This window comes from Molossus molossus, unplaced genomic scaffold (assembly GCF_014108415.1).
Source record: "Molossus molossus isolate mMolMol1 unplaced genomic scaffold, mMolMol1.p scaffold_m16_p_10, whole genome shotgun sequence".
NCBI lineage: Eukaryota > Metazoa > Chordata > Mammalia > Chiroptera > Molossidae > Molossus > Molossus molossus.
This window is the reverse complement of record NW_023425345.1, coordinates 6,025,199-6,040,303: the sequence shown is the minus strand read 5'-3', so window position 1 is coordinate 6,040,303 and position 15,105 is coordinate 6,025,199. Positions and strand designations below refer to the sequence as shown.

The window sequence follows — 15,105 nt, the reverse complement described above, 5'->3', positions numbered from 1 at the left end:
GTGCCTGGTGCTCCCCAGTACAGACCCCCTCCCCCCACCGCGCGCCAGGTGCCCACCAGTACAGACCCCCGCGTGCCTGGTGCTCCCCAGTACAGGACCCCCGCGTGCCTGGTGCTCCCCAGTACAGGACCCCCGCGTGCCTGGTGCTCCCCAGTACAGGACCCCCGCGTGCCTGGTGCTCACCAGTACAGACCCCCTGCCCGCACCGCGCGCCAGGTGCCCACCAGTACAGACCCCCGCGTGCCTGGTGCTCCCCAGTACAGGACCCCCGCATGCCAGGTGCTCCCCAGTACAAGACCCCCGCGCGCCAGGTGCTCCCCAGTACAAACCTCACTAGGGCATAGACAACAGGTTCAGGTTTGCCCATTTACAGGATAGAGACTAAGCCTGGGAGAGGCAGAGGGGCTTGTCCAGGTCCCCTTGAGAGCCCCACCCACCCTGCTGCCCTGTTCCTCCCCCAGGCAGTTCCTGTGGAGCTTCCGGCTGCCGGGCGAGGCCCAGAAGATTGACCGGATGATGGAGACCTTTGCCGCTCGATACTGCCTCTGCAACCCAGGTGTCTTCCAGTCCACAGGTGCCAGTGCGGGGCGGGACCTGGGGCTCCAGAACCCCTTCAGCTTTGCCAGGCGTACATCTGCCTCTCAAAGCAGAATGGTTAACCCACCCCTCTGGTTTCCCGCAAGTACCCAGACCTGGGAGCCCAGATCACTCCAAGCCCTCACTGTGCGCCCACTCTGTGCCGGGCCCTCTGTTGAGTACATGTTGGGCAGAGCTGCCTCGGAGCATGCTCCTTGGGAGAGGAAGCAGGAAATGATGGCACAAGGTGTTAGGGCAGCAGCACACCTGTCTGAGGGCAGAGATGGCGACTCAGCATGTCCCAGATGGCTTCCCAGAGGTATGGGGTCTGAATGGGGTTTTGAAGGATGAATAAGAGTTCTCCAGGAGGTCAAGGGGAGAAAGGGCTTTTGGGGCAGGAATTCTAGTTCAAGCAAAGGCCCAGAAGCATAAAACAGCCTGGGCAGGACATAGTGGGCAACGGAGCATAGAAGGATATTAATGAAGGTCAGTTTCCCACACTCCCCCACAGGGTAGATGAGAAGATCTCTTCGTGGACTTGTCCTGGCTTCTTCTCAGAATCTGAAGTCACCATTAAACAATAACCAATTGTTTATAGAGCACTCCCCACATGCTCAGTGCTTACCCATACGAAGCCGTGCAATCCTCACAGGCCGCCCAGGAGGTCTGCGGTATTCCTGTCCCTGCACACAGTACAGGCTGAGAGGGAAAGCGACCTGGCTACTGACACCCCACTCCTAGGCTGTGCCCATGGACCAGTCCTGCAGACCTCGAACCTGGCTGGTAGTTCTGCAGGAGTTTAGTGTTTGGTTGTTTTAGCATCTGCCAGCTCCGCGGGTCTAAATGCCTCAGGAGGGTAGGACCGTATCCGGGTTATGCACCAGGGAACCCCTGCCCACAGCACTTAGTAGGTACTCAATAAAGATTTTAGGAAGGAAAACATTGTAAAGATTTGAATCACAGTCCAAGCATTTCTTAAGTCTGTAACCTTGGGCATGGAACTTGACCTCAGTTTCCTCATCTGTACAATGTGGGCAGTGACAACACCTGCCTCGTGGGGTGGTCATGGGGACGGGAGAGTTCAGCGCAGGGCAAGCACCAACTACATAAGGAGCCACTGTCATCAGAGAGAGAATCACCAGTGTCCAGAACACGCAGCTACTTCGGAGTTACACCTCCGAATGCCACAGATGGGGAAGCAGAGGCTCAGAGAGGGCAGGGACTTCCCCAACGTCAACCAGAGAGGTGGGGACATAGCTGGACTTCCCTGCTCTGGACACACCACAGAGCCGCAGTCACCTCCCTCCCGAGTGCCCGCCCGGCCGCCTGCACAGAGATCAGGAGCGCTGGCCCCAGAAGCCCCGCCGTGCCAGCCAGATCACCCGCAGCACGTGACTGAGCCCTGAACAGTGGTGCCAACAATACGTGTTCTCCGAGATGCACGAAGCAGAGAACAGAGTGGGCAGCGGCTGGAAGGGCTCGGCGGGGAGGAGGGCTGGAGCTGAAAGAGAAGGGTTTGAATGAGTGGAACCGGGAAGGGGAGGGTATGTCTGGCAGGGGGCCCAGGAGCAGCAGCACAGGGGTGGGCGGGCACGGAGGGCTCATGGATGTGGCAGCTGGAATCTCTTTGGAGCAGGGAGTCCAGTAGGGAGTGGAGGGTAAGGCCAGGCCTCAGATGCCCAGCCAGGAGGGGAAGGTGGACCTTTGGGCCCTTCAGATGCTGATCCTTGATCCCTAGAAGGGGTTGGGACAGAGCAGGGGAGAGCAACCAGGGCCAGGACTCTGACCCACTGTCCCAACCCGCAGACACCTGCTATGTCCTGTCCTTCTCCATCATCATGCTCAACACCAGCCTCCACAACCCCAACGTCCGCGACAAGCCGCCCTTTGAGCGCTTTGTGTCCATGAACCGGGGCATCAATGACGGCAGTGACCTGCCGGAGGAACAACTACGGGTAAGGGGCATGGCCTCACCCAGCCCAGTCCGTGGGCATCTGGGAGGGACCTGTCTTAGATGGATCCCCAAGGGGGGCTCCTCTGAGGTTGCTCCTGAGATGGGCCTGCACCAGTGGCCCCTATCTTAGGAAGGAGGTCCAGAGATAGAGCACCCAGGAGGTTCTGCCAGACTTCCAGCTTTGAGGGACTCGGGCACCCATCACTCACAAGTTCCAGAAAGGGTGCCTCACGCAGCCCGCGTCTGTTTCTTAGAATCCCAGATTCGTAGATGCTCAGTGTGTCAGAGCTCTGTGCCCAGACTCCTCCCCCTTCAGAAGGGAGGAAACTGAGGTCTCCACAGGTTGCATGTCAGCTGCAGCTGAGCAGAACCCAGGCCTCCTGTCTCCTCACCAAACAGTGCCCTCCCTCCCCCCCCCCCCCCCCCCCCCCCCCCGCCACACTGCACCAGGCCCTGTGCTGAGCACAGGGCATCCAGGGATGAATCACCCACAGGCCCTGCCCAGACCAACCGCAGGGTCTGGTGGGAAGATGATCCACGTGTGAATTACAGCCGTGGGTGATTCATGCTGTGCTAACCATGGGAACACAACCATGCAGACATGAGGACACTACATCACTCTCCTGGGGGCAGGGGAAAGGTGTCATACTAGAAGACTCCACAGAGGAGGTGACTTTTGAACGGGGCTTTGAAGGTTGAATAGGAGTTCCCCCAGAGAAGTAGGGAAAAGACACTTCAGAAAGAGGAAGTGGCCAGAACCCAGGCAGGCCTGGTTGGGAAAGGGAGGGGAGTCGAGAGTAGCAGGCTGGGGTTAGCATGCGTATGGACCGTGACGGATGGCACGGTGGAGCCGGAGTGTCCAGGGCTTTGAATGACAGCCTCAGGAGTGTGCCTGCTTTTGATGGCGACAGGGAGCCAGGAGCAGCTTTGGAAGCACTGGAGTGAGATTCAGAGCCTGGCTCGCCAAAAATGAATTGACAGTCGTTTCTAGGACTGGAGATGCCCAGAGCTCAGTAGAGCTTCGGTCCTCCCCAGGAAACAGGGAGAGAGTGTGAACTCCGCACCCAGCTGGGCACCTCCTGCAGAAGTCTGGGGGAGCCTGGGTCTGGAATGATTCTGGTGCCTGTCCTTGTTTGAGAAGGGCCCTTAGCCCACCCCCTCCTTGGTCCCAGAAGAGAAAATGTATCATGGTGGGAAGCTCCCGTCAAATCTCACCTTCCCCGACCGACCTTGGGTAATGACTCACCCTGCCCAACCGTTCACACAGGAGAAAGGGTAATGAGGCCTGCGTCACAGCTGCTCGAGTAGTGACTGTTTTACATGTAAAGGGCACAGCCCATGCCAGGGACATAGCACAGGCTCTAAATGGTGGCATATGCCACAATTAAGAATAATAAAAATAATTTTAACACCCCGTCACTTAGCAAGACGCCTGAAACAGGAAGGGCACTTGCAAAGGGCTGACACATCTCGGTGGACTGGTGGTAACACGCTGGCGCACCTCGCCTGGCAGTTAATGAGTTAATGAAGAGCCGCCACCAGTCCTGCCAGATCTCCCAGGTGCCACATTATAGCTCCAGCCCCCAGTGAGCCTTTTTCAGTATCTCCCTCCTTGGATGTTTTTCTCCATTAAGCCTTTTGTTGATAACAATGCCTTGCATTTGTATAGAGCTTGTAACTTTCTGCTCAGAGGGCTTTCTGGTCTATTATCTCAATTTAGCTTCAAACTCTGCCTGGGGGGTCAGGAAGGGCTTATTATCCTCCTGGGCAGCCAGGAGAGGCAGGGACCCAGCAGGGAAAAGCATGGAGAACAGAGAGGCCAAGCCACGTCCAAGTCCTGGTCCCCCAGTTTCTGGTTGTGTGACATTAGGTCAGTGGCTTGACCTCTCTGAGCTCTGACAGTACTTAAGCTGGCTCCCAGCTCATAGGATCAATGTAGAAAGATTCGGTATGTGGTCCTGGCCAGTTTGGCTCAGCGGTTAGAGCATTGGCCCACGGACCACAGTCCCAGGTTCGGTCCCGCTAAGGGCACATACTTCGGCTGCAGTTTGTCCCCGGCCCTGGTTGGGGTCATGTGGGTGGCAGCCAGTCAATGTGTCTCTCTCACATTGATGTTTCTCTCTCTCTCTCTTCCCCCCTCTCTCCCTCCCACTCTATCTGAAGATAAATGCAAAAATGTCCTCGGGTGAGGATAAGAGAGGGAGGGAGGGAGGGAGGGAGGAAGGAAGGAAGGTTGGGTATTTAGCAAAGTGCCTGGTATAGTTGGAGGGGCTAATTAATCTAGAGGCTTCCCAGGGCACAGAGAACCCCAGGCCTGGGTCAGGTTTCCACAGGTAGCTGCTGTGGATTGTCGGGGAGGGAGGCACCTTCTCACCTTCTCTCTGGCCTGGTCTTCCCCATCTGTAAAGCAAGGACTCGGCTTTAAGCACCTTCAGATATTCAAAGTTGGCCACTTGGCGGAAGGGTCCCTCATAGCTGTTCCAGCCTGGGCCCTGCCGAGGACGCAGGATGCTGCTAAGAGCCTGATTTATGAAATTAACTGATGCAGAGACCTCACCTAGGGAGAGGGCACCCCGAGGGCTGTGGACACGAAGTGTGCAGCTGGGAGAGGGGCCCGGTGGGGCTGAGGGACAGTGGGACGAGCAGGTCTCCCTCTGGCCCTCGTGATGGGACAGGTCACGGTGCCTCAGAGACTCAGGGCCAAGACACAGGGTGTGGACTGAGGATGGAAGAGCACATCCCAGCGCTGCCTTTATGGCTGTGTGATCTTGAGTCTGAGCCTCAGTTTCTTCATCTACAAAGTGGGCTGATGACACTGACCTCACGTCATTCTCTAAGAGGCAGAGATAATGCTCTTCAAGTCCCTGGCTCTTGGAAAGTGCTGGAGAAATAATGAGGACTCACTTACCTCGAGAGAGCTGCCCAGAGAGGGATCGACGGTGGAGGAGGAGAAGGAGGAGGGCTACAGGCGGAGAAACTGAGGTCCAGGCAGGGGAACAGTGTCCCAGTTCCAGGCATCTTCTGCAGTGGAGTCCAAAGACTCCATCCGAACTGACCATGTCCGAGCCCAGTTCTAGGGACTTTGTGTTCTCATTAGTCCTCCCGACAACCTCAGGTGGCAGGTACCACCCCCCAGTTTACAGTGAAGGAAACCGCGCTCCCAGAGGGCAGCTGGTTAGGGAGGGGTTTCATAGTTTGTGAGCAGCTCAGATTCAAACCCATGTCCGTCTGACCCCAGGGCCCTTCCCTCTGCAGAGACCAGAGGCATAACTTAGGGACAGAGGACTTGGCTATGTGTCCCTGCTGACCGTTGCATCCCAGCTAGAGGAATCAACAGGAAAGATCAGGGATTGACTTTCTTCAGATAGGCCAGCTTCAGGCTTGGCTAGATCCAGGTGCTCAGTGAGGTCAGGACTCCTGGATTGTGGCAGGGCCGGCCGGGGCAGCTCCAGGCTTGCATTTTGTTTAGCAGTTTGAACTAAAGTCCCAGAATTCGGGCTTATGGGCTGGCTTAGGTCAGCCCATAACCAGTCACTGTGACCCTCCCTGAACCAGTCACTGTGACTGGCAGGATGAAATGCTCTCATTAGCCAAAGGGAATCGTTCTCACCCCACCCTGGAGCCTGGGGGTGGGGGCAGTGGGTGTCAACCTCCCTGAGCAATCTGGACAGAGTGTGTTTGGGGTGGGGGGCTGAGTCCCCAGAGGAGAACTGAGGGGATGGAAAGGGACGGACGCAAGGCCAGCAGAACCACCAGCGGTGGCCAGTGTCAGTCTGATTGTGTCCACGGAGCAGAAGACAGCCTGGCCCAGTGGTTTGGTGGCGACAGGAGCAGGGGTGTTTTCTTTGGGCGGGGGGGGGGGGGGGGGGGGGGGGGAGGCTGGTGCTTTCAAGGTACAGGAAGTGTGGGTGAGCTGACTGTCTTCCTTGTGGGGGCAGAATGTGCAGACTGATAAGGTGCCTGCAGAAGCTGCCAGAGCCCCAGAGGGTGTCGGGAGGCTCCCCTGCCCACCTCCTCCAGTCTCCCAAACGCTGGTCCTTCTCTGACAGCTTTGCTGACAGGCCTTCCTGCCAAAGGCCCTGTTTAACCAGCCTGCGCACTTGGGAATTCCCAGGGCCGGGCAGGGAGGTGCAGCAGGGCTTCCCGGCTGCTCTAGGGGTGCAGGGGCTCCAGAGAGGGCAGTGGTCCCTGCTCTCCCCCACGCCCACCGCCACAGCCAGGCTGAGCCCAGGGACCCTCCAGTCCGAAGTAGGAACACGCTGGTGTCAAGCCCAGGAACACACCTCCCCACCCCCTAGCTCTCAGGTCAGAAAAGACCGTTCATAAGCAAACCCCGTTTCTAAAACTTGGAAGGAATCAAACAGGACTTGTGAGTGTTTTCATTTAAAATTTGGGAAGCCATGTGAACAGCAGCGCACACAAATCAGCCGAAGGAAATGACTTAATTGCCCGAGAGCTGGAGAACCAGTGCTGTGTCTGGTTTTAATCAGCAGAAATAGACAGCTTGGAGTGTTTTCCCAAACGCTCGGCAGTCTGAGCAGGTTACTCATGAGACGACGTGCCCAGAGGGTTCCTAACACACGGGGATCACCCACCGCCAACGTCCACAACTCGCCCAAAGGGAGGTCTCGGCCCTGGCTTGCATACCTCTAGAGACAAGGCACTCATTCCCCTGCAAGGCTGCTCCTTCCATGTTTCAGCAGCTCTAACTGCTAGAATGTCCTCCATGGAGAAATGAAATCTACTTTCTGGGAACTCCCCACACCCACGATCGGAGCCCACCCAGAACAGGTCTGTGCCTTTGAGAGCCTAGGTCAGCATTTCACCCTGAGTGTCTCCTTCAGCTGGACCAGTCCCCATTCCCCGGTGGCTCCTCTGTGTCCCCAACCCGCGGTGCACCTGACAGTCTCTGCTACTGCACCTAAGCAGAGGGTGTGGCCCAGGGAGGCCCTGACCTCTGCTGCTGTGCCCCAGACTGTGTTTCTATGTGTGCATGTATGCACACACATGATACACAGAAGAATGTATGTGTGGGTATACTGCTCCCAGCCAAGTGTCCTTGTCTCCAACATCCTCGGACACAGGGTGACAGTCTTTGACTCGCACATCTGACCCACAAGAGCAGCATCTGGTCAGAGTGCAGGCAGAGGCTGTATTCCTCCCTCCTCATCACCTTCCCTTGACTTGGAGAGGGGGGCCCTGACCCCTGTGGAGTCTATTTGCTACCCCCCCAGAACCCTGGTGTCAGCTTTGTTCTCTCCATTTATCAGATAAGGACACAGCAGCTCAGAGAGGTTGAGGGACATGCCCAGGGTCACACAGCACTGAGAGACCAGGCTGGGATTTTAACCCAGATGGCGTGCTGTCAAACCAGCACTGTTGTCCCGCCGTGGGCCCGCCATGGGCTTTCATGCCACTGGCTAGAATGCCAGGCCCGGGGTCGGGGAGGGGGCAGCATCCATTCAGTCAGCAACCAGTTGCCAACCTGCTTTAGGCTGGGCCCTGGGGGAGCCTGGAGATGTGACACCCAGGCTGGGTCTGGGGGAGCCGGGAGCTGTGACACCCAGGCTGGGCCTCGGGGAGCCGGGAGCTGTGACACCCAGGCTGGGCCTGGGGGAGCCGGGAGCTGTGACACCCAGGCTGGGCCTGGGGGAGCCGGGAGCTGTGACACCCAGGCTGGGCCTCAGGGAGCCCCTCCATTAGGGAAGGTCAGCGCCAGCGAGCAAACAGACTGAAATAGTTTGTACCGGGACCACGCACGAGGCCGTCCACAGTGTCTCCGGGGTGCTGGCTCTGCACAGGGGGCAGCCCTGGGGTGGGGGCAGGAGAGCACCAGGGGGCCTGGGGGAACCAGGGAGTTTCGCCAGGAAGGCCAGGGGCCAATGATGAGCTAACAGGAGAGGAAAGTTTGCCCTAAGGTCCAGTGACCGGCGCAAGGCCCTTTGGTCAGGTCAGGCCAGGCCAGGCCCGGGCCCCAGACCCGGATGGACATTACAGCCAGGCCTTTCCCTCCCTTCTCTCGGGGCAGAACCTCTTCGACAGCATCAAGAGTGAGCCCTTCTCCATTCCTGAGGACGACGGCAATGACCTCACGCACACCTTCTTCAACCCTGACCGCGAGGGCTGGCTGCTCAAGCTGGGTGAGATGCATGCACACTCAGGCACACTGGAGCACACCGCTGACACACTCAGGCACACACTTGTGCACACTCGGCTGGCACACTGGGGCGCTCAGCTAGCACACTCGTGCACACTCGGCTAGGACACTGGGGCGCTCAGCTAGCACACTCGAGCACACTCGGCTGGGACACAGGCACACCGCTGACACACTCAGGCACACTCGAGCACACACATCGACATGCCTGCACCCTCGGGCACACAGCAGACAGACACACACACAAGTTGACATGTAGCCCAGGGTGGAGTTGAGCCAGTCCCAGATCTCCTGACTCCCAGTGCAGCTCTGCTTGCCCCATCTCTCCATCTGTCTGTCTGTCTGTCCTGGGAATGGGGGGGGGGGCAGGCAAGCAGGAAGGGGGGGCGGATGCTGACAGGCCACAGACAAACCCTTGAACCGCAGTCCTGTCTCTTCCCGGAGGCTGCTGAGGAAGCTCAGGTTCAGTGAAGTCAGGGCACTTGCCCGAGACCACACAACCAGCAAATGGAAGACTTTGGTGGGCAGAGGGCTGGGTGTCCCTGAAGGATGGGGGTGGGGGGCGACAGGATGTGGCTCAGGGTCAGGGAGGGCCTCGGGCCTGCAGAGAGGAGCTGTGGGTGGGAGCTGCGAGTGGGTGCTGCGGTGCTGGAGTAGCAGCAGCAGAGTCTGGGAGGGGAACCCCAGCCGCCTGCCCCTCCCCCACTCACACTCCGGACGCCTCCCAGCAGGGACACTTACCCAGGCCCAGTGGCCTTTTGAGGCAGGTGAGGACAGCACCTCGTGGTGGAGCAGGAGCCTGGGCCTGGGGGGCCCGTGCAAGCCCTGCATCTCCCCTTGCCCACACCCAGCCTGATTGTCCACAGCCCACGCGGCCTCCTTTCTTGCCCAACCGACTATTCTCAGCCGCAGGGAGGCTCCTCTGCCGTGTGCTGATGGTCCGGGTGCTCGGCCTCAGCTTCCACAGCTGTGGAATGGGGAGAACAAATAACCCCTGGGAAGGCTGGATGTGAAGCAAAACAGCCAAGCACTTGCCTCTGGAGCTAGGTTACCGGGGTTCGAGTCTCAGCTCCGCTGCAGGATCTGGAGCAGATGACTTGTCCCCTCATCCATAAAATGGGTTGATAATGATTCCCCCTCACAGGTGGTTCTGGAGATGAACAAGTGAATATTTGTGTAACGCTCTAGAACGTTGCCTGGCAAATGAAAGATGAAGTGTTTGGCCCGTGCCAGGCAGGGAGCAGGCCAAGGGGATGGACTGGGGGCAGGGACAGCAGGGAAGCCCAGGGAGTGACCAGCCATGCCTGGGGCTTGCGCCTGGAGGAGCCCTCAGGCGTTCACGGGAAGCCTGGGGGCGGCAGATCTGGGAGGCACGAGATCTGGGGGAAGTGCGGCAGGCTAGGAGGTAGGGGGTCGGGTGGGGGAAGCATCCAACGGCAGCCCTTTCGCGGAGGGAGTGTCGGTGCCCCAGGAGGGCTGACTCTGCTGTGGCACCTGCAGGAGGCCGCGTGAAGACGTGGAAGCGGCGCTGGTTCATCCTCACCGACAGCTGCCTCTACTACTTCGAATTCACCACGGTGAGCCTGCCTGCCCCTCCCCCTTCTGCACGGGAGCCTCCCTGCCCCTCCCCCTTCTGCACGGGGAGCCTCCCTGCCCCTCCCCCTTCTGCACGGGAGCCTCCCTGCCCCTCCCCCTTCTGCACTCCGCTAAACTTGCCTCACAGAGCTGGGGCCCCACTGTGACCACACAGTCCACCTCCACACCCATTTTACCGGGGAAACTGAGCTACAAAGAGGAGGTGGGACTGGGCCAAGGGCCGAGGGATTCAGTTGGGTCTCCTGACTCTCAGCCAGGGCTCTTTCTGGGCTGCCCCCCTACCCCTCCAGGCTGGACAGAGTGTGGGAAGATAGGGGTACTCCTCTTGGGTTTAGGGGGCCTGGTCAGCTCCCTCCCTGTCCACAGCCTCAGGCTCCAGGGGCTGAGCCTGACACCCCTTCCCCTTCGCCTGCAGGACAAGGAGCCGCGGGGAATCATACCCCTTGAGAACCTCTCAGTGCAGAAGGTGGACGACCCCAAGAAGCCAGTAGGTGTCAGAGCGGGGACCTGGGAGGCTGGACCGGCTGCGGCACTTCTGAAACAGGGCTGGAGGAGAGGGCAGCGGGGCTGGGCTCTCCAGGAGGCGAGGCCAGGCCCAGCACACCTGCCAGGGGGCTCGGCTGCCTCCATCTCCTGGGCGGTGGGCTCCCTGCCTGCCCCTCCCTCTCACAGGAAGCAGGCCTGGGGCGGGGTGTGGGTCCGAGGCTGGCCGGGCCTCCCTGCCTCTCACCCCTGCCCTGCCCTGCCCTGGCTGCGTCCCCCAGTTCTGCCTGGAGCTCTACAACCCCAGTTGCCGGGGCCAGAAGATAAAAGCCTGCAAGACCGATGGCGACGGCAAGGTGGTGGAGGGCAAGCACCAGTCTTACCGGATCTCGGCCTCCAGCGCCCAGGAGCGGGACCAGTGGATCGAGGCCATACGGTAAGGGCTGGCCAGCGGCAAGCGACGGGCCTCCTGTCACTTCCCAGAAGCCCCTGCTTCTCTCAGGCCTTGTTTCCTTGTCTGCAAAGGAGGACAACTCCAGCATCTCCCTCTTGTCTCTGGCATGCCACCCCCCTCCCCGGCCTGTGAGCACCTCCTCTGTGCCAGCAAATGCCAGGCCCCAGGACACAGGGGAGTGAGGCACCGACCTCACAGGGCTGATGGGAGGAGCAGGTGGTTGTCGCACGAACGCTCTCCGCCCAGCACCTGACACTGGGCAGGTGCTCAGGAATGGCACTGGACTTAGCGTCAGGATCCAAAGTGGCCCTGGGAAGAGCTGGTGGAGATGGAGGGAAGGGTTTTCCAGGTGGAAGGGTCAGTGCGGGCGAAGTCATGTGTGGCCGTCCTGGATGGCACCCAGCGCCCTGGGTGGCTGTACCAGGCAGTGTGGGCCGGGCACTGCCAGGCAGTGCAGGGGCCTGACTGCAGGGACAGAGCACTGTGCGGGCTGAGCAGTGGGAGAGGAGGCTGCAGAGGATGGCAAGGCCGTGGCTGCCATGGCAACAAGCCTGGATTTCTCTAGGGCACTGGGGAGCCACAGAGTGGTAAATGGCGAAGGGGTGTGGCCAAGTGAGAAAGGCAGGATACCAGCCTTGACGCGGAGCCGGTGGGGAGATGCAGGTGTCCTGTAGGCCAGAGGAGACATAGGAACAGAGAAAGACAGGACTAGTCTCTGGACCTGGGCCGTGTCCCGGAGACTCGAAGGGTCTTTTCCTTCAAGCTTTGCAGCAGCTCTATCAGGCTGCCAGTCACATCCACTCCACCCCCATTCTGCAGATGAGGAACTGAGGCCCAGAGAGGGGAGGGACTTGCCCAGGGTCACACAGCCAGGACTGGACAGAACTGGGCCGTCCGGGCTCTTTCCCCCTCCTTCCGAGGGTCTGATGGGAGCCTGAAGGGGGGTCCAGGGACATTTAGGGGCAGAACTGCCAAGGCTTCCGGTTCTCAGTCTCTGGCTCTGGCCCTGCCCGTGGGACTCGGTTAGGCCGGGAAGCTGGACTCACGCTGGCCTGGTCCTGATCGGGGCCATCCGACCTTTTCCCTGCAGGGGGGCAGGCCAGCCGCTCCCTGGGAAACCTACGCCCCTCTAACAAGCCCGGGAGATGAGAACCCCTTGCTGGCCAGCTCAGCCCTGAAGCCTTGCCGCCCGTCTCCTTGCAGAGCCAGCATCACCCGCGTCCCCTTCTACGACCTGGTCTCTGCTCGGAAGAAGAAGATCGCCAGCAAGCAGTAGGCTCCCGGGAGGTGCTGCTGGGGCCTGGAGGCATCCTCCCCTCCCCCACTCAGCCTGACGAGTGGGGAGGCGACGCTCAGGAGCGTGGGTGAGGGCCCCGAGCCGGCAGTGAGGCCCCTCGGCGCCCAGCTGCTGCCAGGAAAGGCCCGGAGAAAGCAGGCGAAGAGAAACCAGCCCCAGAACGCGTCCGCGTCCTCTCTCTCTGGGCCTCAGCTTCCTCCTCTGTGACTGAAATGCCGTCGGTCCTCACGGTAGGAGAGGCCGTGCGGTTCCTAAGCTCCATCCCCGAGGCACCGTGTGCCTTCTTCCCAAGTCTCACTCCTCCTGTGGTGCTTGGAAAACTTTGAGGTTTGGGTAGGAACGTCTTCGCCCCTCTGGCTGTGTGCCCCCCGCCATTCCAGCCGATAAGGGGAGCCACAGCTCCACTGCAAGCCCCAGCAATCAGTGAGCTGGCTGCTCCCGCCTCTCAAACTGCTTCCTCCAGGCAGGACAGGATTGCACCAGTCTCCCTGAGGAGCTTCCCGCTGGAGACGGCTGCACTTGTTTACTAAGCTGGAGGGGACTCTGAACTGAAAACTGCTGGGGAGCTGAGGGCTCCACCCTCAGGATCATCATTTCAGGGGAGGGATTCCTCAAGAAAATGGTGCAGAACATCCCAGACGAACGTACTCAGTCAGGACTGGTGATACAACCAAGAAGCCAAGAAGAGGGAGCTTTATAGGTGTGGTTACCAGGAGGGCTGCCTGGAGGCAGCAGCCAAGTCAATGAGTGACACAGAGTCATGGCAGAGTCTCAGCCAAGGCTTCCCTGCGAGCCCACTGAGCGGGTACCCCTGGTGGTGAGGGCAACCCAGGCGGGTCCCCGCATCCTGAGACCCTCTGTAGCAGCACCTCTGAGAGCTGAGCTGACTCCCAGAACACTGTCTCCGGGAGGCCCTAGCCTGGAAGAGGGTCCCTCGAAAAGGCTTCTCGGAGGTACTTCTCACCCCCTCATTCGGGTCCTGGGGGAGCCCCTGGAGGGAAGTTCCCTGCAGGAAAGCAGGATATGGGGTTGCCTCTGCCCCAGTGCCAGCCTGAGTGGGCGAGCAGGAGCTAGGGGGTTCCCCAGGGGAGGGGAGGCCACCTCTCCTGCCTCCACCCCCACGCCCACGTGCATACAGTCTGCAGCATCACGATGGAGCAGCTGCTTGGGCGCCAAGGTGCCTGGTCATGAGACTGCACCGAGGGGCTGGGCTGGGCAGCTGCAGGAGGCCTTGCAGGACATTTCAGGACCTCCAAAGACATCATGTCACCTGGGAGCTGAGCCCACCATGCAGGGGCGCCAGGGCTCATGGGAGCAACGCTGGTCTGGGGGTCACGGGGTCTGAGGTCCTCTCCTGCCATTGCCATGTGCTGGCCGGGTGATCTCAGTGCACTCCGTCCTCTCTCTGCCCTCAGCTCCTCCCCCGTCACTGAGGAGGAATCAGTGATTCTCTGGGCATGAGTAGCACGAACCACGCAGAAGAGAGAATAAAAGCCATGATCCAGCCCTGGCCAGTTTGGCTCAACGGTTAGAGCGTTGGCCTGCGGTCTGGAGAGACCCGGGTTCGGTTCCCGCTAAGGGCACGTACTTCGGTTGCAGTTTGTCCCCGGCCCTGGTTGGTCGTGCGGGTGGCAGCCACTCGATGTGTCCCTTCACGTCGATGTTTCTCTCTCTCTCTTCCTCTCTTTCCCTCCCATTCTATCTGTACAAAAAATGGAAAAATATCCTCGGGTGAGGATAAAAAAAAAAAAAAAAAAAAAAAAAAAAAAGCCATGATCCATCTCATGAGCGGGGCTCTGTCGTCTTCCTCTGTGACCACATCTGCCATCTTCGACCCCACCCTGGCCCTTCACCTTCGTCACCTTCCCAGCTGAAAGCAGGAGGGCCAGACAGGAAAAGTGGGCAGTCAGAGGGCCCTGGGCCCTCATCCTCAGGACACTTGAGGCTGCCCACTGGACAGACATCCCTGGGGGCTGCATCTGCCACAGGGCTCCCCCAGAGCAGGGAGGGGGTGAGCTGGTTCTTCCAAGGCTGGGGAAAGGCAAAAGATCTTCCCAGCAGGCAGTGCTGTCTAAAAAGGAAGAGCTGCTGCCTCGGGAGACAGGTAATAAGCTCCCTGTCTGTGGAGGGAGGCAAGCACAGGCTGGCTCCAGCGATCATGTATGGCATTAGAAGAGCTTGAATTCAGTAGCCTTCACTGACCTGTACTTCCCTCAATGGGTATGAGATACCTCCAGTGTTCCAGCCACGGCTCCAGGCACTGGAGGAACAGGACAGTCCCTGCCCACGCGGGGCTTACGTCCTAGTGGCTGTGAATTCTAACGCCAGGCAGCCCTGCCCAGTCGTGCAGGGCACCGGGTGGCTCCCACACCCTAACCCGGCCCCTGTCTGGAATTCCACCGTGCGTCACTCTCGAAGACCTGGTGGCACTGGACTGATCAACACGTTCATATATTCATTCATTCGGCCCCTGCATATTGAGTGCCTACTGTGTACCAGGCTCACGCAGAGCCGGGGATCCAGAGACCATCAGGACAAAGCCCTGGTCTTCAAAAGGAGCTCAGAACAGGTGGGGACAGGTGGGAAAGAGC

At 59.5% G+C, this 15,105-nt stretch overlaps 1 protein-coding gene across 4 annotated transcripts in view; it reads left to right on the top strand.

Moving 5' to 3' along the window:
• The window catches only part of CYTH4 (cytohesin 4), a 29,084-nt gene extending 15,000 nt beyond the window's left edge, over positions 1-14,084 (top strand). For 2 of the 4 annotated variants that reach the window (XM_036251088.1, XM_036251090.1), the window contains 7 exons: positions 462-574; positions 2,383-2,531; positions 8,559-8,670; positions 10,185-10,261; positions 10,696-10,767; positions 11,045-11,199; positions 12,421-14,084. In XM_036251088.1, coding sequence (XP_036106981.1) covers positions 462-574; positions 2,383-2,531; positions 8,559-8,670; positions 10,185-10,261; positions 10,696-10,767; positions 11,045-11,199; positions 12,421-12,493 — 751 coding nt within the window. In that variant the 3' untranslated portion in view covers positions 12,494-14,084. The remainder of the gene's footprint in view (positions 1-461; positions 575-2,382; positions 2,532-8,558; positions 8,671-10,184; positions 10,262-10,695; positions 10,768-11,044; positions 11,200-12,420) is intronic. The other 2 variants (XR_004958288.1, XM_036251089.1) reach the window with 2 other exon arrangements.
• Positions 14,085-15,105: the final 1,021 nt, after the last annotated feature.